This window comes from Balaenoptera acutorostrata, chromosome 3 (genome assembly GCF_949987535.1).
Source record: "Balaenoptera acutorostrata chromosome 3, mBalAcu1.1, whole genome shotgun sequence".
In the NCBI taxonomy this organism is placed as follows: Eukaryota; Metazoa; Chordata; class Mammalia; order Artiodactyla; family Balaenopteridae; genus Balaenoptera; species Balaenoptera acutorostrata.
In genome coordinates this window covers 24,516,412-24,542,440 of record NC_080066.1, presented here as the reverse complement: position 1 = coordinate 24,542,440, position 26,029 = coordinate 24,516,412, and the positions used below count along the sequence as shown (strand labels likewise).

General features: G+C 40.5%; 1 protein-coding gene across 1 annotated transcript in view; it reads right to left on the bottom strand.

Moving 5' to 3' along the window:
• Positions 1-26,029, bottom strand: part of ITIH5 (inter-alpha-trypsin inhibitor heavy chain 5) — an 81,268-nt gene that overhangs the window by 39,778 nt on the left and 15,461 nt on the right. The window contains exons 3-6 of the mRNA XM_007167432.2: positions 20,843-21,006; positions 19,804-19,905; positions 17,728-17,978; positions 2,985-3,154 (exon numbers count right to left, since the gene is read on the bottom strand). Coding sequence (XP_007167494.2) covers positions 2,985-3,154; positions 17,728-17,978; positions 19,804-19,905; positions 20,843-21,006 — 687 coding nt within the window. The remainder of the gene's footprint in view (positions 1-2,984; positions 3,155-17,727; positions 17,979-19,803; positions 19,906-20,842; positions 21,007-26,029) is intronic.

Below are 26,029 nucleotides of genomic sequence, written 5' to 3'. Positions count from 1 at the left end.
ACAGCTGCTTCCCACTAGCTATCTATTTTACATTTGGTAGTGTATATACGTCCATGCCACTCTCTCACTTCGTCCCAGCTTACCCTTCCCACTCCCTGTGTCCTCAAGTCCATTCTCTACGTCTGCGTCTTTATTCCTGTCCTGTCCCTAGGTTCTTCAGAACCTTTTTTTTTTTTTTAGATTCCATATATATGTTAGCATATGGTATTTGTTTTTCTCTTTCTGACTTACTTCACTCTGTATGACAGACTCTAGGTCCATCCACCTCACTACAAATAACTCAATTTTGTTTCTTTTTACAGCTGAGTAATATTCCATCGTATATATGTGCCACATCTTCTTTATCCATTCATCTGTCGATGGACACTTAGGTTGCTTCCATGTCCTGGCTATTGCAAATAGAGCTGCAATGAACATTGTGGTACATGACTCTTTTTGAATTATCGTTTTCTCAGGGTGTATGCCCAGTAGTGGGATTGCTGGGTCTTATGGTAGTTCTATTTTTAGTTTTTTAAGGAACCTCCATACTGTTCTACATAGTGGCTGTATCAATTTACATTCCAACCAACAGTGCAAGAGGGTTCCCTTTTCTCCACACCCTCTCCAGCATTTGTTGTTTGTAGATTTTTTGATGATGGCCATTCTGACTGGTGTGAGGTGATACCTCACTGTAGTTTTGATTTGCATTTCTCTAATGATTAGTGATGTTGAGCATCCTTTCATGTGTTTGTTGGCAATCTGCATATCTTCTTTGGAGGAATGTCTATTTAGGTCTTCTGTTCATTTTTGGATTGGGTTGTTTGTTTTTTTGATATTGAGCTGCATGAGCTGCTTATAAATTTTGAGGATGAATCCTTTATCAGTTGCTTCACTTGCAAATATTTTCTCCCATTCTGAGGGTTGTCTTTTCGTCTTGTTTATGGTTTCCTTTGCTGTGCAAAAGCTTTTAAGTTTCATTAGGTCCCATTTGTTTATTTTTGTTTTTATTTCCATTTCTCCAGGAGGTGGGTCACGAAGGATCTGCTGTGATTTATGTCATAGAGTGCTCTGCCTATGTTTTCCTCTAAGAGTTTTATAGTGTCTGGCCTTACATTTAGGTCTTTAATCCATTTTGTTTATTTTTGTGTATGGTGTTAGGGAGTGTTCTAATTTCATTCTTTTACATGTAGCTGTCCAGTTTTCCCAGCACCACTTATTAAAGAGGCTGTCTTTTCTTTGTTGTATATTCTTGCCTCCTTTATCAAAGATAAGGTGACCATACGTGTGTGGGTTTATCTCTGGGCTTTCTATCCTGTTCCATTGATCTATATTTCTGTTTTTGTGCCAGCACCATACTGTCTTGATTACTGTAGGTTTGTAGTATAGTCTGAAATCAGGCAGCCTGATTCCTCCAGCTCCGTTTTTCTTTCTCAAGATTGCTTTGGCTATTCGGGGTCTTTTGTGTTTCCATACAAATTGTGCAATTTTTGTTCTAGTTCTGTGAAAAATGCCATTGGTAGTTTTATAGGGATTGCACTGAATCTGTAGATTGCTTTGGGTAGTATACTCATTTTCACAATGTTGATTCTTCCAATCCAAGAACATGGTATAGCTCTCCATCTGTATCATCTTTAATTTGTTTCATCAGTGTCTTATAGTTTTCTGCATACAGGTCTTTTGTTTCCCTAGGTAGGTTTATTCCTAAGTATTTTATTCTTTTTGTTGCAATGGTAAATGGGAGTGTTTCCTTAATTTCTCTTTCAGATTTTTCATCATTAGTGTATAGGAATGCAGGAGATTTCTGTGCATTAATTTTGTATCCTGCTACTTGACCAAATTCATGGATTAGCTCTAGAAGTTTTCTGGTAGCATCTTTAGGATTCTCTATGTATAGTATCATGTCATCTGTAAACAGTGACAGCTTTACTTCTTCTTTTCCGATTTGGATTCTTTTTATTTCTTTTTCTTCTCTGATTGCTGTGGCTAGAACTTCCAAAACTATGTTGAATAATAGTGGTGAGAGTGGACAACCTTGTCTTTTTCCTGATCTTAGAGGAAATGGTTTCAGTTTTTCACCATAGAGAATGATGGTGGCTGTGGATTTGTCATATATGGCCTTTATTATGTTGAGGTAAGTTCCCTCTATGCCTACTTTCTGGAGGGTTTTTATCATAAATGGGTATTGAATTTTGCCAAAAGCTTTTTCTGCATCTATTGAGATGATCATATGGTTTTTATCCTTCAGTTGGTTAATATGGTGTATCAGATTGATTGACTTGCATATATTGAAGAATCCTTGAATTCCTGGGATAAACCCCACTTGATCATGGTGTATGATCCTTTTAATGTGCTGTTGGATTCTGTTTGCTAGTATTCTGTTGAGGATTTTTGCATCTATGTTCATCAGTGATATTGGCCTGTAGTTTTCTTTCTTTGTGACATCTTTGACTAATTGCTAATTTAATCTGTGTAAAGATAAAGTCATTCCTTAAAAGTATATCGACTACACTGACTAAATCAATTTAAATTATCCATCCCTTCTTGACCCTTGTCACTTGAGAATCCTGCTCCCTTCATTATCTGGTTTTTCCTAACCACCTTTCATGTTAAGACATAAAGACCGCTTACATTCTGGATGCACATTAATACATTTTGATATTCCCGCCCTGTCTTTGGAGCAATATAACCTAAGAAAAATGAGCCATGGGCCAGTCTCTCTAAATTAAAATTAAAGACGAACTATTTTCTAACTTCATCTAAAACACCACAGGGAAAATTAGATTATAGGTTTCATTTGCCTCCAGATTATTGAAGCAGGAAACAGATAACCCCAGCCTCCAGCAAGGGAACACTGCTGGTCTTCTTGGGAACATATTTGGGGTTAAAACAGATTTCCTAAGAATTGGTAGTTCTCTCTCCCTTAGGTAAGTATTGAAATCCCTAGTTCTGGGTGTAACTAAAAGTATCAAGCAACTAACATGAAACAGCAACAACGAACCCATTACCTGGATGTCCCCAATGCTCTGTTCCCTATTAACATCATATCTAATGATGAAATCTCCCAAAATGCCATTCTGGGCAATCTTGGCTTGTTGGACCACAGTAGGTTTAAAAACGACTTTGGCAAAAGTTTCGTTTTGGTTGATAACAGTAGAAGGAGGTGGCCCAGAATCATCTGTAAGCAAGATGTAAAGATAATTAATAACTGAATATATAATTTTTTTCTGAAAAGAAACAAGATCTATTTTGCATGGACACAAAGGGTTAGGCTTTATTTTAGTGCAGGTTTATATTTCATATGAACTCCCAAAACTTTGTACAGATAACATATCACAATGCACCAGGTATGTTAGCATATATTTCACTTCTATGCCTCCTTTTAAACCTTTTCTTATAAGAATTTTTAAAATATGCAAAAGTAGACAGAACAGTAAAATGAACTCCCATGTACCCATCACCTGACTTTAACAATTATCAACCTTTTACCAATCTTTTGCATCTGTTTTTATGTATCCTCTCACAACGGTTTGCTAGAATTTTAAAACAAATCTGAGCCATCATACTTCATCCATGAATACTTCAGTATATATCTCTAACTACAAGAACACTTTTAGTGTAACCACAAAACCACTGGCACAAGTAACAAAATTAATGCTCAGTGCTTTATTATCAACGTATAGTCAGTTTGTATTTAAATTTTCCTGAGTCTCTAGAACCTATCTTGGAACGGTTGCTTTGTTTGAATCAGGATCATAACAAAGTCCCCACATCACATTTGGTTTATGTTTCTTAAATCTCTTTTAATCCACTAGTGTCCCCCCTCTTCACCTTTTTTCTAATGCTACACATAAGTGTTGTAAAACACTGGTTATTTGTCCTATAGAGTTTCTTACATTCTGTATTTTGTGATTGTTTACTTGTCCTGTCTTTTAACTTGCTCTTCTGCAGCCCTGGTCCCCAACTTTGGATTGAATGTAGCATCTGGGGGAGTAGAAAACATACCAATGACCGGGCCAAGGGCTCATTTAATTGGTCTGGGACACAGCCGAGGCATCAGGATGTTTAAATTCCCCGTGGGAGTCTAATGCTTAGTTAAGGTTGAGAATCACAGCTCAGTCCCCTGTAGTTCCTGTGTTCTGGTGGGTAGAGCTAGAGACAGGCTAGCTCTCAGCTTCAGTGTCATGGACAAGAACACTTCCTGGTGATGCTGAGACATCAGAAAGTACACAATATCTAGTTGTCTACTTTTGGTTGCAGTAAGATTGATGGTGGGTTCTGATCACCCATGATAAAGTTCCTCATCAGTCTTTCCCTTAATAGTTTTGTCAATCACTGATGATGTCTGCCTGTTCACTATTTCATTAGAGTCGCAGAAGGCTGCTTTCTAATTCTATCATTCCTTCCATATGGAATTCTTCAGTAAGGAACACTTTTCCTCCATCAATCATTTGGTCGCCCTAACATACTGTTTGTCCAGAAAACTTATGACTCTTTAAAGAAAACATTTCCCAAAGCTTTCCCCAGCATGAATCTTAGGATATAAATTAGAATTCCAGAAAGAGGATAAATGGATTTTATGTGATTTAAGAAAAATTAGTCATGACAAAGAGCCTCTTGTTTTCCTCCTAACCTTCATTTCCTTTAGTAGGACACACTACAGAGAATTATTTCGTGGACTACCCACCTTTGTAAATCCATACAACACCATGTCTATATACCGAACAACAGAAATCCAAATTTTTGAGATCTGCATGCATCATGAAGAATATGAAAATAAAATGAGGAATTCGTAAACATCAGTATGTGGACTTTTTATCCAGATACTGAATCAAAGCTCGATTAAAACTGCTGCACAGCATCTGATTCTCTTTTTAAATCTATTCAAGTTGATACCATGGAGTAAGCTGACCAGCAATTTTCCATCCCTAATTAGCAAAATAAAAAAGGAAATGAGGCATAATTTGCCCATGGTAATTTGTGTTTAAGAATAAACTTCTTTCTGCTAAGGGCTTATTAGACAAAAGTCAAAGGAAGCTTAGATATTTCCTTCAACAGAACTGACAATTATTTTTTAGAGACCATTTAGGTGTAACCTTAATAGGAACCACCGGGCAGAACTGACTCTTGTATTATTTGTACTTATCAAGGGCAGGGATTTCAGGAGTGACCAGAGAGCTAGCAAACAGAAAGTCTGTTCTTACAGAAAGTCAGTTGTATGCAAGAGAACATACTTCCAACAGATCTGCTCATCTGAAGAAGGAGCTGTGAAAATCTCGAGGGCATGCTGACAAGTGCCAGCCTGTGTTCCCTGGAGTCAATCTTTCATTGTCATTACTGGTAAAGCCCCAAGAGTGAGAGGTATGATAATACATTATCTAAGAACTCAGGATCACAAATGAGTCAGAAGGACCTGCATTTGATACTGGGTCTGCCTCTCATCATCTCTGAGGCTCTGGGCAGGTTATTGAGCCCTGGTTATCTCATCTATAAAATGGATGAATGGTCTACCAAACACACTATTGAAATGGTTGTGATGTGATGTACCTAGCACCATTCTGATTCATGGTGGGCAGTCATGCTAGCTAACATTATCATCAACCATAAAGGGGTACAAAAAATAGAAGAGCCAGTGACTTCTAAAACAACACAACGTGTCAACCTTGGGATACTTCTTGCAACGAAGAGGAAAGAACTACTGCTATTCGCAACACGGTTGAATCAGAGAGTCATTTTGAGTGAAAACACAAGATACAAAAGAAAGTATTCACTGTGTTTCCATTTACACAAAGCTCAAGAGCAGGCATAACTCACTCATGGCAATTGAAAGAGCCTAGCAGTTCCCTTGGGGGGTGAATACTGACTGGTAAAGAGGATAAGGGGACCTTTTGGGGTGCTGAAAATACTCTACGTCTTGACCTGAAAGTAACTGGTTTGGTATATACATAGGTAAAAATTCATTAAATTGCACACATAAGATGTATACACTTTATTCTGGGCATAGCCCAATTTTTTAAAAAAATTAAACTCATTGAAAGCTGTATAGTCCAATAGATTGAACAAACAATCCCTGGGATGGAACACAGTATTACCTGCCAAATGAACCTCTATTTTAGGGTAAGTCTGTTTGTGTAGGCATTTATATGGGGATTAGGTATATTCACTGTAGTTCCAGCTGGCCGAATGAGGACCAGGGACAGAGTTACGAGAAAGCACTTTCGTGCAGCATCTCTAAGCTCTAAGAAAGATGTCCTGTTGGCAGAAGCAGCTTTCACAACTCATCTCGCTAGAAGTGTTCCAGCAAACCCTGGATGGGTTCATCCCCTGCAGGGGTGGTGCAGACCAGCTCTACCACGTAGTTTCGGACCAGCACCATCAGCATCACCTGGGAACTTGCTAGAAACACAAATTCTTGGGTTCATCCCAGAAACTCTGAGTCAGAAACCCTGGAGGTGGGACCCAGGAATCTGTATTTTCACAATCCTTCCAGGTGATTCTGGTTCCTGCACAAAGACAGTGGTCATGTGCCTTTGATATATGTAACTGGGCGCCACTAGATTCTAACCTTAAAATTCTACATGAATGAGATTTGACTCTCTTTACACTGTCAGGACATACCTACTATTTCATGTTGCAAGTCTCTCTCATTGAAATGGTCTTTACAATTACCCTGAATTAATACCATTCATGGTTGAATGAAAGTACTGAGGATTAAAAAGTATAATTTCTCTCTTCATAATTCATTTGACTAGGCTCTTTGATATAAGCCATGAGAAAGGATACTGTATTATTATTTTTGTTTCCTACTGACCTCGGATGTTTGCTAGTGCATGATGAAAATTCATGAGATTCCTCTAAATAGGCTTATTTTATGTGCCCAACGAGTGGGGTGATTCCCAGTTGGGTTATTCACCAAGAAGCCCGGTTCCTGAGGTTGACCTCTACCCACTAAGTACAAGACAGTCAATGTGACCCAAGGAATTTTCCACTACCTATCAAAAAAAAAAAAGGTCTGCTGGGAAAAATTCCAGAGTAGTATCTCTAGAAAATAAAATCCTCTTTTTATTAAAGAAGGAAAAAAATCTTAGTAAAAAATTTATTAGAGAACAAAACAAATCAATGAGATTAGTATAGGCTGCCCACAGTTACTGACCAAAATCTCAAAGCAGAATAGTACTATTTAGCTTTTCCTGACTGTGAATTGGGGCTCATCCTGGTGACCGCCACAAAATCGTAAGCACAATGAGCTAATTTATTAGCAGGGCCCTCAGCAATCACAGGATGTGTCCTAAACATAATGAAGAGTGCAAGGCAACAGGTTGGGAGCAGACCAAGAGTGAGAATCTAACCTACTTTTCTAATGAGAAACCACATATTTTTTCCTCCTATTGGTTTGCCCTCCTTCGTGCCCACTTGGTCAGGGGTAGCAGTGAACTTCGGTGATTGCTCTGAATTGAAGGAAACTGTGTCTTCTCATGTCATCGCCCTGTTTTAATCCAAGCATCAGTGGTCTTGTGCAAGATGACCTTTGGGGGCACAAGACTGCCTCTAGAGCATCCTTGAGAAGATTCACCGACTGCTCTTTTCCCACCCACCGTTCCCTGCTTCTCAGGTCACCAGCATCCCCACGATGCCCTCTTCCTGTCTAAAGCCCCATATTTTCGAACAAGAAGATACGTGTTATTTTAGAACCCACATAATACTGAAGGAAGTGGGCTCTAGAATTTGGGAGACTCAAAACGGTAGACTTAATATCTCTGAGCCTCAGTTCCACATCTTTTAAATCCACATCATAGAATCACAGTCAGAATTAAGTGACATCATATATAAAAGCAAGTGAGGATGGTGTCTGGCACATGATAGATGCTCAATACATAATAGCCCCCAGCCTCTCCCCGTTCAGAAGTACCTTCTTATTCTTTTTGTCTAGGATGAAAGGCAACTCATGAGGGAAAAAAAACTCTTTGGTAACACACAGTTTACATTTTCCCATAACAGGTTTCCCTACACCACTAAGAGCTTAGTAAAAACAAATAATCATTATTTGGAGGAAAAAAGGTACATCATAATGAACATTCTTAACAGGGAATTCAAGAATGTTGATACAGAGAACAATCTTTATAAAGAATAATGGAATTAGTAGCTTCCCAAGAGCTCCCTGAAATTATATACAGAATTTGGCATGAAAGTGTACATGTAGGGACTTCCCTGGTGGCGCAGCGGTTAAGACTCCGTGCTCCCAATGCAGGGGGCCCAGGTTCAATCCCTAGTCAGGGAACTAGATCCCACATGCATGCCACAACTAAGAGTTCGCATGCCACAACTAAGGAGCCCACCTGTCGCAACTAAGACCCGGCACAACCAAATAAATAAATAAAATAAATATTTTTTTCAAAAAAGAAAGTGTACATGTATTTTTTTTTCTGGAGAGATGTCCGTAGCTTTCACCAGATTCTCCAAGGAGCCCCCATAAGGTTAAGAACCATGCATACAAGTGCCATTAAATATTCCTATTTTTCCCATTGATTCTATCTTGTAATGATAAGGCATGTCGTCTATTTTGCATAAAGCATGAAGAGAACAGGGATGTTATTCACAAATAAACATTCCCCTCCTAGACAACCACCTGGGGGAAAAGGAAAGCTGACTGCTATGTACAGTGTCTAAAGGTGAAAAGATTTAGGATCAAAGAACCACAGTCAAGGTCATCAGCTGAAAGCTACACTTCTTTGGGTCAACTGATGGGGGATTTCCTGGCCTCTGTTTCCTGTGGGCCTTGGGTTGGCCAACTGTCGGAGAAAAGCAGCCAACACCTGGTGATTTTACAAAAGGATTTCCAAATAAACACTGTCTACTCATTTCCCCTTGGAAAAGAGGCTAAACTGTCTATACTTGTTTATGTAACCTTTTCACCTGGGATCCAGTGGGAAGATTTCTTCAATAAAGGGCAAGTCAAAAACATGTGAATAATTGGCCAACTACCCTTCAATGGTCACGATAAAGACAACATTCAAGCAAACTGGCAGAGTATTAAAAGAAAAAGTGATGGGGATGTAATTATGGCATGGCGACTATGGTTAATAATACTGTGTTGCATATTTAAGAGGTGCTAAGGGAGTTGATCTTAAAAGTTCTCATCACAAGGAAAAAAATTCTGTAACCACGTATGGTGAGGGATGTCTGCTAGGTTTATTGTGGTCATCATTTTGCATTATATACAAATAAATCATTTTGTTGTACACCTGAAACTAATATAATGTATGTCAACTGTACCTATATTGGATAGGTCTCAGGGGAAAAAAAAAGTGGTAAAGTTGAGGCAATGAAGACGGAAAAGAATTTAAATACCATCGTAAGTCCCCTATTATATGCAGTTTTCTTATTGGAAGGGGGCTTTCTCCTCTATATTGATAGTTGGTATTTTATATCCTTTTGGAAAATAGCATCATATAGATATGACAACATATAGTATAGAATGATAATGCAAATTTACAGCTGAAGGAGTTAAAATTCAACTCCATCACTGTATAGGTAAGCGGTGTTTACCCAGATTTCTTAGCAAATTAGCTTACTACTTCACTACTTACTCAAAGCTCTTTCTTTCCCCAAAATGATACATTACTGAGTCTCAGTTTTCCCTGTTTGATTGACTTGCCCAGAGAAACTACGCATGAAAACAAGTACAGCTACCTCATACATTCTAAATGCAGATAACCACTAAAAACATGAATTACCCCTTCCTGATACCATTTTGTGTCCATTGAAGACCTCCAACATTAGCTGCTCTAAGTGCTTGAAACTGGACCAAATGAAGGCCCAGCAAAAGCAGTGCTAGGGCAGCAAAGGAATATAAGACTAAGAGATTTCTGGTAAATTCCTCCTCTACGTTGTCCTCTGGCACTCAGGCAGAACACAGTCCAATCACTGAGAAAACCTGGGTGGCATTTTATAGATGCAACCTTACAGAGGGTGTCCTTATACTACTATTCAAAACTGCCAATTCTTCTTACCCATGAGGATGGTTGCTACCAAAAAAACCCCAAAAAACAAACAAACAAAAGAAACAAAAAAAAACCCACCAGAAAATAGCAAATGTTGTCAAGGATGTGGAAAAACTGGAACCCCTGTGCACTGTTGGTGGGAAAATAAAATGGTATAACGCTGTGGAAAATGGTATGGTGGTTCCTCAAAAAATTAAAAGTAGAACCGCCATATGATCCAGAACTGAAAGCAGGATCTCAAAGACCCTACACGCCATGTTCATAGCAATACTATTCACAATAGCCAAGAAGTGGAAGCAACCCAAGTGTCCTTCTGCAGATAAATGGATGAACAAAATGTGGTCTACATGTACAATGGAATACCAGTCAGCCATAAAAAGGAAGGAAACCCTGTTGTGTGCCACAGTACGGAGGAACCCTGAAGACATGATGCTAAGTAAAATAAGCCAGTCACGAAAAGACAAATACTGTATGAGTCTACTTATACGAGGTCCCTAGAGTTGTTAAACTCATAGAGACAGAAGGTAGATGTTAAACTCATAGAGACAGAAGGTAGAATGGTGGTTGCCAAGGTCTGGGGCAGTGGGAGAAGGGAGAGTTGTTAAATGGATATAGAGGTGCAGTTTGGGAAGATGAAGACATTCTGGAGATTTTGAATAAACTCAACACTACTGAACTGTACACTTCAGAACGACTATGATGGTCAATTTAATGTTATATGCTTTTTACCACAATTTAAAACTTCTGTTAATTTTTAAATGAACTTATTTACAAAACAGAAATAGACTCACAGACATAGAAAACAAACTTATGGTTACCAAAGGGGAAAGGCGGGGAGGGATAAATTAGGAGCAGGATGTTCACCAGTACCAAGTGAAAGAGAGAAGGCTACCCTCCCCGGTGTCTCTGAGCCATCCTGCTCAGAGCCAGCGCCGACCCAACTATAGCCAATGTCCAAACAGACAAGTAACATGGGTCCTCCTATCAGCATTAAAAACAAAACAAAAAAAACAAATCCAACTATGGAGCCAAATGATTCATACCTCAATAATTTCTGCACTGAACAATGCTGGAAACCCTCACATAACAACCAGATTGCTTCCTGGCAAATGTACAGAGGCCGAGAGGGGCCATGCCCTTCCAGCTGCAGACTGGAGACTGGATCCAGGGGAAAGACACACAGCAGTGGGGAACCAGAGCTGGGGGTGAACCATTAGTCACAATGCAGCCTTTAATAGGGCAGAGCACCAGATTTAGCAAATAAAAAGACAGGATGTCCGGTTACATTTGAATTTCAGATAAACCATGAATGATTTTTTTAGGATAAGTATGTCTCAGATACTGCACAGGATATACTGTTTATCTGAAATTCAACTGTAACGGAGCATCCTGTCTTTTATCCGGCAATTCTAGAAAAGGGAGGGATCTAGATTCTTGTAACCAGTCTTCTGGAACCAAATTCTGTCTCCTAATCCCTCCTTCACAACAGAATAAGAGCTACACCCAAGAGCTGACAAAATTGACCAACTTAAACCAGGAACGTATTGAAAATCCAATAGCATCTTCATTGCCGACAGTTATTTATTCCTAAATTCTTCTAACAAATATTTATTGAGCACCCATTCTATGCCAGGCACCACACTAGGTGCCTTGATTACAATCCTGAGAGCCTTCACAGCAAAAGGCAGAGTCATGAGGTTAACAGACCAAGCAAAGAAAAAGAGAAATAAGATTTTTAAACAGATTCAACCGACCCCTCATTGGGCATCTACGGATATGCAGGACACAGGCTAGTCTGCAGTCAAAAGTGACTTGATCCTGCAGGATGTGTGGCTGGTTTTTAGTTTATCCTCAAAGACCCCCGCAGTGTCAACAACCTCATCTGTCAACATAAAAGGTAATGAGAGTGTATTTTGAGTGTTTCTCTTCTTCCTAATGAAGCTTCCTTGGTTCTTCGGATTATCTTATGGGAAGCTTACCAGGAGTGATACAACTAAAAAGCAAGCTGTAAGCTGAGTTCCTGAGCAGGTAAAGGATGCAGACATAACTCCTGGAGAGCACAGCAAACATGGCTTCCAGAGCACCTGGGGGAAGCGGGATTCTAACAACCTAAAATGTAATTTTTTTCCAAAAAAAAAAAAAGATACAAATGAACTCATATACTAAACAGAAACAGACCCACAGACATGGAAAACAAACTTATGGTTACCAAAGGAGAAAGGAGGGGTAGGGAGAGGGATAAATTAGGAGGTTGGGATTAACACATACACACTACTATACATAAAGTAGACAATCAACAAGGACGTACTGTATAGCACAGGGAACTCTACTCAATATTTTGTAATAACCTATAAGGGAAAAGCATGAAAATATATATGTATGTATAACTAAGTCACGCTGCTGTACACCTGAAATTAACACAATATTGTAAATTAACTATACTTCAGTTTTTTTAAAAAATGGTTAAAAAATACATAAAATTAATTCATCTTCTTTAAAAAAAGCTGCTTCTGTAGGTCAAGATCCTGACATAGTTAACACCCCTAAATTCTTCTGGAAAGTCCAAAGTAAAAGTTCCTAACTTTTACCAACCATCAGAATCACCTGGGGTGCTTTTAAAAATGCAGCTGTCTGCAAATAGAGACAGAAGGTAGATTGGTGGTTGCCTAGGGCTGAGGTGGGAACAGGGAGTGACTGCAAGTAGGCACAAATGCCTTTTCGGGGTGATAGGAATGTTCTAAACTTGGATTGTGCTGACGGCTGCGTAACTCTGCAAATGTACTAAAAATCACTGAATTATAGACTTAAAATGAGAAAATTTTATGCTATGCAAACTAAGCTTCAACAAAAACTGCTTTTTCAAAAAGCAAAGAATATAAACGATAAACAATGAAAGTCATAGAACCATTATCTGTTTAGAGGTAGAAAAAATTTTCAACATTGTTCTTTAGCTTTACCAATAAATAAGCATGTTAAAAAGTGCTCATAAAAAATTTCAGTTTCGGGCTTCCCTGGTGGCGCAGTGGTTGAGAGTCCGCCTGCCAATGCAGGGGACGCGGGTTCGTGCCCCGGTCCGGGAGGATCCCACATGCCACGGAGCAACTGGGCCCGTGAGCCACTGCTACTGAGCCTGCGCGTCTGGAGCCTGTGCTCCGCAACGGGAGAGGCCGCGACAGTGAGAGGCCCGCGCACCGCGATGAGGAGTGGCCCGCGCACCGCGATGAGGAGTGGCCCCCGCTCGCCGCAACTGCAGAAAGCCCTCGCACAGAAACGAAGACCCAACACAGCCAAAAATAAATAAATAAATAAATAAATTTATTAAAAAAAAAAAATTTCAGTTTCTCATAGAAATTCAAATAATATCAACCCCCAAAAATACAGCTACCCAGGCCTCACCCAGATAAATTCTAATTCACGTGTTTGAGGTAGGACTCAGTCATCTGTATTTTTTTTTAACCTCTCCAGGGACTGTAGGGTATAGCCAGGTTTGAGCATCACTGATGTAAAGCAAAAGGGGATAAAAGAGGCAAGGTACCTTATTTCTTATTTTGTTTATCTCATTTTATTTTACTCCTAGCCATCAGGGATCTGATCATAAATGAAAGTTTTATGCCCCCCTCCAGTTTTTTAAATCATGGAAAGGGCAGTAATTTTGGTGCCGTAGGGCCATAAGAAGTTTGAGATTTTAACCTAGAGAGTGAAATAACCAGCTTTAAACCAATCACATAGATGGAATATCTATCCTGGTGTATGACTTGAGAAGATCACACATCCAGGGATGTTCCAGGAAAGTCTTAATTTCAAATACTCTGTTCCACTGAGCCCACAAATCATAAAAATATTTTAGAGGAGAGTTACTGGAGGAGAAGGGAGCAGGGTGATGGATGAGAGAGGGAGTCTGGTCTTGTACCGAGTACCAATCTGTATCCTTTTAGAGTTTGAACCACGCACGTGAGTTAACTATTTTAATAATCCAGAAAGTATAATGCTTTGGCTTCCAAAGTACATCTCACCGAATTGGCTTTCACATTGAGAAAAAGCCCATTCATTTACGATTCAATAGCCGTGGGTCCAATCCCCATACATCGGACAAGTAAACTGAGGCAAAGGTAGGTTCCACTGCTTTTAGCCTTTCTCTTTCTTTTTACGTAACTAGGGAGAGACTCGGAATTTGAACTCACACCCTCAGTATTTTACAAAAGCTCCCAGAGAGGGTTGTTCTAGAGGCTGAAGGAGATAATCTTGTGTGCAAGGGCCGAGTCTAGCAGCTATAGCACATAGTCATCTTTATCTAGAATTGCTTCCGTAAAGATGTCAATGGGGTTTCCCTGGTAGCGCAGTGGTTGAGAATCTGCCTGCCAATGCAGGGGACACGGGTTCGAGCCCTGGTCTGGGAAGATCCCACATGCCGCGGAGCAACTAGGCCCGTGAGCCACAACTACTGAGCCTGCGCGTCTGGAGCCTGTGCTCCGCAACAAGAGAGGCCGCGATAGTGAGAGGCCCGCGCACTGCGATGAAGAGTGGCCCCCGCTCGCCACAACTAGAGAAAGCCCTCGCACAGAAACGAAGACCCAACACAGCCAAATATAAATAAATAAATAAATTAATTAATTAACAAACATACTATTAAAAAAAAAAAAAGTCAATGGGTCCAACGGTCAGAGATTTGCTTAGAGAACATCCAGAGGTCTGACCTCTTAAGGACAGCCAGATCTATCAGAGGCATGTGCTGGCTCCGGCCCACATTCACACTATCACCGTCCACGTCCTGGTCTAAGTGCTACTCTAGCTGCATCTCTATCCTGGATGTTTTCTGGAAACACGCAATAGCGTCCAGACAAAATCACAACATCCTATGCCTCTGGCTCCTGGGGCTGCCGTTTTGCAGGAAGAGGAACAGCTGAGCTCTGGATGGGAATGAGGAGCAAAAAGGGCCCTGGTCCACTGCACCTGGCTTGGGTAATGGCCTGTGAGACCTCTCGCTCTGGAAGGCAAAATATCTACTCTGGTGCCAAGAGCCAGGAAAACAATTTTCTTAAAAATAAACAGATTCCCAAGAAATCAATGGTCTGGAAAAATTCCTCTGAGATTCCCACAGGCCCTGCAGAGAAGCAGTAAGCAACTTTACAACTAACCAACAGGATTCAGACCTGTCCCCTCCAAGCATAACCCACACACCACAACGCGGACACCTCTGAAGAGTCATGGTGGTTCTGAACCTGGCAAGACACACATCCATTTCATTCCTGCAACAGGATGACCATACTTCCCACGTGGGAAAATTTCCCACTGAATTGTGATTAGGGAGAAATGAAATTTTAAAATGTTCTTTGTTATTAGATTAGGTGTGTGTTTTTCTTTTTCCTTTCTTTTTCTTTTTTTCCTTCCTTTTCTTCTTTACTTTGCAGACACCTAATTAGCTATCTACTCTTTAAAAGGCATCATGTTTAATACTGTAAGGAGACAAAGGTTAATCAGACAAAGACCTGCTTCAAAATCACTTATGATCTAATAGGGGAGATAAGATTTGCAGAGAAAAAAAAGTAAATAGAAGGGGATAATAATAATTATGATGACTAAGCTCTTACTCGGCACCACATGTACACAAATGCTTCCCAATGACCCTAAGAGACAGTTACTATCCCTGTTTACAGATGTGTAAGCTGAGTCTCACATAGCCCAGGTCAGCTTTTTTCAAGGACATAGTTCATAACTGATTGAAAATCCACTAACCATACACACAGTGACCTAGATGACCTCAGAATGGTGTCATGTGTCTCATGCCATTTCTGAATGTCAGGTCCCTTGATGATATCTGTAACTTTTTGACGAGATCTGGATGGACTGCCAGCCCACTGTCTGGAGTCAACTTATAACAGACCTGAATCCACACTCCAGTCTTTGAGGGTGAACGACTTCTCACGTCCAGAGTCACTCACTGAACTGCGTGCTGGGGGCAGAACGCGTATGTTCCACACTGTTTACTCTCCCACATACCAGCTCCGGCTCTTGACTGCTTTTGCATCACGTAAGATAACGACATTCTGTTATTCCTCGTGTCCAGTTACTTCTCTCCTCTCCTTCCAACCTCATCCCTAAATATTCTTGTACAAGAAGCCTTCTTGGGAGACTCTGGACCCTCCTTGCAGTCACAGGGGTTGAATTCAGATTCTGCACATTCCATGATCACTTAGCACTCAGCACTTCCCTGACCTCAGTGTCACAGATATCTGAAATCTTGTCATTCTAACCCCAGTGAATTTGGGGGCACGTCTATCTTATCACCAATTTGACGTAAAGCCTTACTGATATATTTAGGATAAGGTACAATGCAAGTGAATATTTAATATAAACTATTAGTGGAAATTAATATAGTGGTTAAAATTAGATTAGATTGAATTTTTCATTATCATTTCAACAGAGTGCTATTTAAAAAATTTAAATTTGAGAAAACAGCAAATTGAGCAATCTTACTAATGAAGAAAAATGTCTGTGTCTTAAGTCAAACTGGCAGTACATATTTTTCATTATTTAAATTTAGAAAGATATAGCGCATTATTTAGATGTTTACGTTAATGTCAAAAGTTTGTTTTAAAAACAGAGTATTGGGGCTTCCCTGGTGGCGCAGTGGTTGAGAATCTGCCTGACAATGCAGGGCACACGGGTTCGAGCCCTGGTCTGGGAGGATCCCACATGCTGCGGAGCGGCTGAGCCCGTGAGCCACAATTACTGAGCCTGCGCGTCTGGAGCCTGTGCTCCGCAACAAGAGAGGCCGTGATGGTGAGAGGCCCGCGCACTGCGATGAAGAGTGGTCCCCACTTGCCACAACTAGGGAAAGCCCTCGCACAGAAACGAAGACCCAACACAGCCATAAAAACAAACAAACAAACAAACAAAAAAAACAGAGTATTGAGAAATAAAACAAAATAATAAAAAAAAGTATTAGAAAATGACCACATACTCCCTTACCCCTAGTATAAAATGATTATTTTATATAACTTCCTGGTCTTTTGTCAGCTTCACCGTTAACATATTTAACATTAAAGTGTGTGTACAACTGTGTCTCTTTTTTCTCTATCACGTGCTGAATTGTTTTGGTAACCCTATTTTACTAATCACGTCTGTGTGGTTGAATACTTAGGATGAAGGAATGTTTTTGCTACTACAAATATTATCAAACGGGTTTGTACACGTAACAGTACCTATATTTTAGACGTCTCACCGAGGTTAGATTCCCAGAAGTGATACGACGGTGTCAAATGATTTGAACATTTAAATCTCCTGATAGGGCTTCCCTGGTGGCGCAGTGGTTGAGAGTCTGCCTGCCAATGCAGGGGACACAGGTTCGAGCCCTGGTCTGGGAAGATCCCACATGCTGCGGAGCAACTGGGCCCGTGAGCCACAACTACTGAGCCTGCGTGTCTGGAGCCTGTGCTCGGGAACAAGAGAGGCCGCGACAGTGAGAGGCCCGCGCACCGCGATGAAGAGTGGCCCCCGCTCGCCGCAACTGGAGAAAGCCCTCGCACAGAAACGAAGACCCAACGCAGCCAAAAAAAAAAAAAAAAAAAATCTCCTGATAGAGCTTGGCTTAAAAAAAAAATGTACAGGGCACTGTCTTTGTTTTGCTGCTGTCCTTCAGATTCTCCCTCCTCCTGGGGCCCGTGCTGCAGGGGTGCCATCTGGTTTAACGCCAGCGCCCAGCCTGGAGTCAGCACAGGACACCGGAGTGCATCCGGCCAGCACCACTCACCTTGCCCCCGCCCGCTGCCCTGGCGACGGCTGTTCTGGAGCCCCAGCACCTCCAGCGCTGCGATGCCCGACCTCTCCAGAACGGTCACCTCCACCGTCAGCCGCCCCGCCAGCTGCTGGGGCCGTACGCTGACCACGTGCTCGTACTTCCCCAGCCGCCGCTGCAGGAGCTCCTCGTAACTCAGGAGGAAGGCAGCCTTGTCCTTGCTGGGAAGCACCACGGAGGCTCTGAAGGTCTCCGTCCCCTTCTCCCTGGAAGGAAGAGAAAAGGGAACAGGGGATCGGAGAAAGCCATGTTCCCTCGAGTCCCCCAGGACCCCGGCCAAACTCTCTCAGCGAGAGGCCTTAGCGTGGACCACAATGTTTCCCCATCATCAAGCCACCAGCCACTGCAGCTGCCCCCATGATGCATCCTGAGGGGATTCAGGACGGAGAAAACCAGGAGACTGGCCCTAGATAGTTAAGATGCGTATCTAAGGAATAATTTCAATGAGCCCAGACTCTTGCATCTTCCTATACACAGAAGCACTGAATTCATCAACTCGAGATGTCTGTTGTTTTTCAGTGTGTGTGATTAGCAGTAATCTTTTGATGTGTGACTACCTTTTTTTTTTCAGCAAAAACTCCTCTATGTCCTGGCATCTGTTTGGAACAGTCCCTCAGAGCTGAGAAGCTGTCTCCCAGGCTATAGTCTTCAGTAATGCCTCCAATAAAACCTAATTCTTGATTTTTAGGTCGTGCATATTTTTTCAGTTGACATTAGAAAGAAAAACTAGAATTTAGTTTTGGGAGGAGTAGCAAAGGCCTGCACTAGGGGAAGGTCACACAGGTTCAAGGAATTCTGAAGAGCAGAGAATTCAAAGACTACTGAACTCTCCGACCTCTCCTTGTGTCAGACCCGAGGGAGCAAAGGGGAGGGGGATTGACACAGGTGACCTCCAGGAAAAACAGATTCCTGCTGTGATCCCACTAAACGGAACTGTGGCTTGCCTGATTCTGAACAATTTATGAAGTGTAAGAAAAGATAATCCTCATAAAGCCCACACCTTTTCCTCTAGATACTAAGATCGTTTTTCTTCAAAGGGAACAGATGACTTTTTTTCAAATGGGCTGGTAGAGAGGGAAATTGATTCTCAGTATACTAGGTGGTTCTCTAGTTAATGTTATTTACGGAGTCATTAAAAGTGAATTGATTTATTGGTTTTCAGTGTTTAGATTCAGTTTACAGACAAAGAATACAAATACATGACAGATCAGAATTTTAACGGTGATAACTCTGATGATGCAAAAGTAAATGATTAAGTAGGAAGAGATGAGTGCTGGAAACGGAAATGAAAAGGTAGGATGACATGAAGGAGTCAGAATATCATCATTGAAGATAATAGGGCTCGTCTAAGATGGTATAACTCTGCTTAAATTAACTGAAGAAGAAAAAGATAATAATACAAAAAACTGGAATGCAGAGAGAAAGTGGGAGTATTGTAAATATGCTAAATCCTCTTTCTTCACAGCACAGAATCAACAGATAATATCTGATTTTTATCATGAAATTTTTAAAAAGCAAAACTATCATAATATTTAGAGTGAGGGAGGTAACTACCAGAAAACTACAGAAATATCAGAAGTGGATGTTTCTAGAAAGTGAGAACTGGGGAATGGGAGTGATAAAACATTCCTTTTCATCATAAACCCTTAGCTACTATATTGTTAACCAGGTATATATATGTATTTTTTTAAAAAGATTTTTTTTTTGATGTGGACCATTTTCAAAGTCTTTATTGAATTTGTTACAATATTGCTTCTGTTTTATGCTTTGGTGTTTTGGCCCCGAGGCATGTGGGATCTTAGCTCCCTGACCAGGGATCGAACCCGCATCCCCTGCACTGGAAGGTGAAGTCTCAACAGCTGGACCGCCAGGGAAGTCCCTAACCAGGTATATTTAATTATTTATTATGATGATAAAAAATAAAAAGATAAATCTTTGAAGAAAAGGGTGAGAACAAGATGGGTAGGCAGGGTAGAAAATTTGACACTTGGCTGAAGTGGACTTTTAATTCCTTAATTCAATGGTACTTACCCACTGTCTTCTGTGGTTTTATTCCTTTTCTCTTTTACCTTATCACCATTTTTCTTTTCCTTCTCTGTAATTTCTCCCTGATACACCTTGTCTCCAATAAGCCTGAAACACAAGACAGCTGCGTTGCCAGCTTGCCATCCAAGACAAACTCAAACATGGATCTCATAACAATGACAACCCTGGAAAATATTTTTATTTGCCTCTTGGGTGTGCAGAAAGAATGCATTCCAGCCCAAGGCACTCCCCTTGCATCACTCATCTCGTTATAGGGCAGTTTTCAACAGGTCCAAATGGGAAGATCCAAGCCACAGGGCCTCTGATTCTCCAGGAGGAAATCAGAAGACCTGCTCAAACTTCCAAGAAGATTCACCAACTTGAACCTTGCCCAGACCTAAAATTAAACCCATACACCTATTTTGCATCTCTTTACCTCTTAGTTCAGGAGAAAAGAAGAAAGATATTCTATCTAGCACATCAAAGGTTTCATGGTGTCTCGTCCTTCAGATCTCAACTTCAACACTGACTCCTCTGAGCCACCTCCCCAACTAAACAAGCCCCCTCAATCCTACTCGCCATCTTTACAGCATTCGCTACTGTCTGAAGTTATCTCATTTATTCATCTGTTTGCTTATTTATTGTTTCTCCCCAGTGGAGTTTCTGGAGCAGAGCAACATTGTCTTTTTCACAGAAGTAGACGAATCACCTTGAAGCACGCCTGGCCCAGGGTGGGTACCCATTTGTTGGAGGGAAAGAAAGAGGAGATGAAGGTGGGGGGAGGAAAGGAGGGAGGAAAGAAGAGAGTAATGGGATAAAAGAAGAGGTAATAAAAAGGAGGAAGGGGGAGAGGGAGAGATAGAAGGAAGAAGGGAGAGGAAGTGGGGGGAGGGAATCAACCTTCTTTCCCACGAACTGTCCGCTGGACTGAGAATTTATAAATTCTCACGGCCAAAGACTGTGGTCCTCACAGCATCTCAGCCTCCCCCTGACCCTCCCGCATAGAAATCTTCAACCCAGTGTCTCTGACCAGGGTGTTACCTACATAGTGAAGTTAGTGATGAAAGCTGCGGCTGGAATCTGCATCTGAAACGTGATTTCCTGGTCCTCAGATGCTCTGTTCAGCATCCTGCAGGCAACCGTAGTGAAGGCATAACGGGAAATAATGGTGGACTTCACCGAGAATTCTGTCATCAAGGGTTTGGTTTTCTGTTGGAATCAAAACACACAGTATGCTGTGCACCTGGAACTCTCACAACATTGTAAATCGACCATACTTAAATAAAAATTTAAAAAAACAGTATTTTCAATGGCGCATGAAAGCATGATTCAACTATTTGGGGGTAGGTGTCGTTTTTTTTTTTCCGTAAGAGAAATCATCTTCAATTTGCAAGCCCTTGACTTGTGATTGTTTTCTTCTTTCTTTGTCTTGTCCTGATTTTCCGGATTTTCCCCTCAATAGAAAACAGTCATGGTTGAACAACCAGTACATGACAGAGAAACAAATTATTTAGCCCAGTTTTAAGAAATGAACACAGTAGGGAGGGATAAATTAGGAGGCTGGGATTAACATATACACACTACTATATATAAAATAGATAATCAACAAGAACCTACTGTATATATAGCACAGGGAACTCTACTCAATACTCTGTTATAATCTATATGGGAAAAGAATCTGAAAAAGAATAGACATATGTATATGTATAACTGAATCACTTTGCTGTACACCTGAAACTAACACAACACTGTAAATCAACTACACTTCAATATAAAATTTTTTTTAAACTGTAAAAAAAAAAAAAGAAATGGACACAGTTAAGATTTCCAATTTAACAGAGAATATACTCTACTTAAAGAATTTAATAAAATATTGGAATTCTAGAAGTATGTGAAGTATATAACACTTTTCTGTTATAAATGTTTAGATCACATTTCTAGACTCACTGAATTGACCACAACATCAGATTACACCTAAAGAAATTCTCATATTTCCAAATTAATTTCAATATCCACTTAGAGAAACTATACTCTGGGGCTTTTCCATTCAGATGACAATCACATTATTGTAAAATAAGAATCAATACTGAGCTCAGGAAAGTATTTGGGGAATTAGAACCCAGAAATAGGGAAGTCTGTGTTAATTAAATTTTTCCCCAAAACTTCTGATAAGGGCAGTAGCTAGACAGTGAGAATTCAAAAGCTGGTTAAACTATTCACTGTTCTCTGTGCATCTATAATACATGCGTTTGCTTCTACCTCATGGTATTATAACTCCTGCTAAGTGTCCTCTTCACCGCATGAGCCAGGCCAGAGTGTGGGCAGTGGTGGCAGAGTTCCACCAGACTGTTCATCTGGTGGCTGAACCTGAAGCAGAGAAAAATCTAAATGCATCTGAAAGATTTTCCCCTAGAAAGAAAACAAGTTCTCCAATTCGGTCTGAGAAGGAGTTATTTCAAAACCATGGTTCTCGAGATGTGGTCCTTGGACCAGCAGCGCCAGCATCACCTGGGAACTTAGCAGAAATGCAGAACCTCTGACCCCATGCACCAAACCTACAGAGCGAGCATCTCAGGGGGTAGGGCTAGAAGCCTATGTTTCAACAAGCCCTCCAGGGGATTCCGAGGGTTGAGAAGCACTCTTTTAAACGAATATAACTAGGTGACACTTCATGTATTTCTGCTAGAATTTTATATCTATAAATTGAGAGGGCTTGAGTAAATCACCTAAATTATGTCTTCTTCTGAGATCCAAGAATCTAAGTCAGAGCCAAAAGTAAGGAATAAAACTTTGGGTTTTAGGAAATTACTCCTGAAATCAGAAATAATCGATGATTATATATTTTATATATATATATGATTTTATATATTTTACATAAAGAATATATAATCATATATATATTTTATATATACAATATATAATCATATATATTTTATATATTTTATATATTTTTATATATAAAATATATAATCATATATATATGATTATATTTTTTATTTTAAAAAAATTCTTTTTTAAAAAAATAAATTTATTTATTTATTTTATTTTTGGGTCTTCGTGGCTGCACGCAGGCTTTCTTTAGTTGCGGTGAGTGGGGGCTACTCTTTGTTGCGGTGCGCGGGCTTCTCGTTGCGGTGGCTTCTCTTGTTGCGGAGCACGGGCTCTAGGTGCACGGGCTTCAGTAGTTGTGGCATGCGGGCTCAGTAGTTGTGGCTCGCAGGCTCTAGAGCGCAGGCTCAGTAGCTGTGGCGCACAGGCTTAGTTGCTCCACGGCATGTGGGATCTTCCCAGACCAGGGCTCGAACCCGTGACCCCTGCATTGGCAGGCGGATTCTTAACCACTGCACCACCAGGGAAGCCCTCTTTTTTTAAAATTGGGGCATGGTTGCTTTACAATGTCATACAGCGTAAGTCAGAAAGAGAAAAACAAACATTGTATATTAACGCATATATGTGGAATCTAGAAAAATGGTACAGATGAACCTATCTGCAGGGCAGGAATAGAGACACAGACGTAGAGAACGGATGTGTGGACACGGCGGGGGGAAGGGGAGGGTGGTATGCATTGGGAGATTGGGACTGACCTATATACACTACCATGTGTAAAACAGAGAGCTAGTGGGAACCTGCTGTATAGCCCAAGGAGCTCAGCTCGGTGCTCTGTGGTGACTGAGATGGGTGGGATGGAGCGGGGAGGGTGGGAGGGAGACCCAAGAGGAAAGGGATATACATATGCATATAGCTGATTCACTTCGTTGTACAGCAGAAACTAACACAACATTGTAAAGCAATGATGACAAAACATTCTTTATGAACATCTAGTCTCTTTAGGACAAAATCTGCTGCTTTAGCCACCGAGTTTGGAGAAGATTTTCATACAGCAACAGAAACTGGACACCTTCCTCGTACACCTTTAGACATTTAGACCTGGACACCTTTAAGACATTTGAGTTTACAACCCTACTTTAGTGTGAGTTGCCCTTGAGCTGGATTTAGTCATTTTGTTAATTATTTCGAACTCTATGCTCTTTCTGATCTCTACGTGCTTTATTTATTTATTTTTGTTTTGGGAACTAGACTTCTGCATATTAGAAACACCCTTGAAATGAAGAAGTTATAGTAAAAGCTATCAAGACAAATATAAAGAAAAAGCAACTCTCAAGTCCAATCCCCTCGCTTTACCAACGTTAAGACCAGGATAGCGTACTTGCCCCTGGTCACACAGGTGGGAGGTAAGAAATCCAGCATGAGACTATGGAGTTGCTGACTTCCAATCCTGCCTCTTCTGTAAAAGGATTCCAGAGGTGGCCTGGTTGATCAAGGCTTTTCCCAGCGGTCACTGTTAGACAGCCAGTAAAATACAGAACTGCTAAAGCATAGTATATGTAATGCTGATTCAATTCAAAAGTTACCTGTAAACCTCAGTTGTCCCCCCCATTAAATTGTAAACACTCCAGACAGGGCAGGGAGCTGAATCCATTCTGCACTAGTGCCACATTCTGACATTTTCTAAAAATTTTTTTCTTTTTTTTCTTTTTTCTTTTTGGTTACACCATGCAGCTTGCAGGATCTTAGTTCCCTGACCAGGGATTGAACCCACACCCCCTGCCATGGAAGCGCGGAGTCCTAACCACTGGACCACCAGGGAATTCCCCCCCCCCCAATTTTTTTCTTATCAACTTATCACTTCTTTACACAAAAGTTGAATACTACTAGGGAAAAAATCTTGTTAAGTTTACGTCTTTGATAAACAGAGCATACAGCTCTAGCTGCACGGCATTCCAAACAAAACTGAGCTTCTTCCATAAAGAGTCCTTGCCCTGTACTATTTCTAAAGTATTTAAAGATCTTCTGCACTTGGTACCCTTGAGATTATCTTTGATGTCATGTTTATTTGTCCTCATTTATGAGATAATTATCACTTAAAATATCACTGCAATTAAAATGTGAAAATTAGAAGACGCCTGACAAAATGCTAAGTTTGACTACTATGGTATCTTCTTTTGCCTTAAGATTATGGATAGCAGAATTTTCCACAACATTACATCAAGAGGAAGCACAGTTTATGGTTTGTAGCCCCAAGAGACAGGGTGAGAAAAGTTCCAAGAAACTATTTTAGTTTTACTGCTCTGCCCAGTTAGTGTTTTCCCACGGGAGCCCCTGTGTTATTTACATGCATAGCCCTTGCCTTTCCGTGACAGCGCTGTCTGCTGAAAATCTATTAACATCAATTATGTGTAACTCTATCCCCCATCCCCGAAAGCTACCCATCCCTTCCCCTGCCCCTCCTGGCCTGTAAACACGTGGAAAGCAGGGGCCATGACTTATTCCTTTTTTCTCATCCACAGCTCTCAGCAGAGAATCAAAATCAAAAACATTTGTAAAACTGAATTTTCTGAATCTTGAACAATTAGAGAAAAATATATATCCTCCAAAGGGAAATAGTAATAAAGTAGAATTTCAGAAGCACGACTCTAAATTCTATGATGGATTGGGAAGAAATATTACACGTGATCTGTTCTCTCAAGGCACGGTGGTAAGAAAGTGCAAAAAAAAGAGAGAAACACAGGAAGATATAGGGAGATATATGTATTTACTTTTTTTTATGGGAATATAGTTGCTTTACAACGTTGTGTCAGTTTCTGCTGCACAGCAAAGTGAATCAGTTATACGTATACATATATCCCCTCTTTTTTGGATTTCCTTCCCATTTAGGTCACCACAGAGGACTGAGTAGAGTTCCCTGTGCTATACAGTAAGTTCTCATTAGTTATCTATTTTATACATAGTAGTGTATATATGTCAATCCCAATGTCCCAATTCATCCCACCCCTCTCCTTTCCCCCTTGGTATCCACATGTTTGTTCTCTACATCTGTGTCTCATTTCTGCTTTGCAAATAAGATCATCTATACCATTTTCTAGATTCTACATATATGCATTAATGTATGGTATTTGTTTTTCTCCTTCTGACTTACTTCACTCTGTATGACAGTCTCTAGGTCCATTCACGTCTCTGCAAATGACACAATTTCATTCCTTTTTATGGCTGAGTAATATTTACTCATTGACTAGAAGACTTTCCAGAGCTCAGAAGGAAGAGAAAACAGTGAAGACCATAAAAGTAAGAAAAGGCTTTTAAAGAGATGTAGAATTTATATGTGGTGAAAGAAAACAAAAAGAATATTCTAAAAACACAAAAGACATAGAAATGGAAATGAACCATAGCCCAT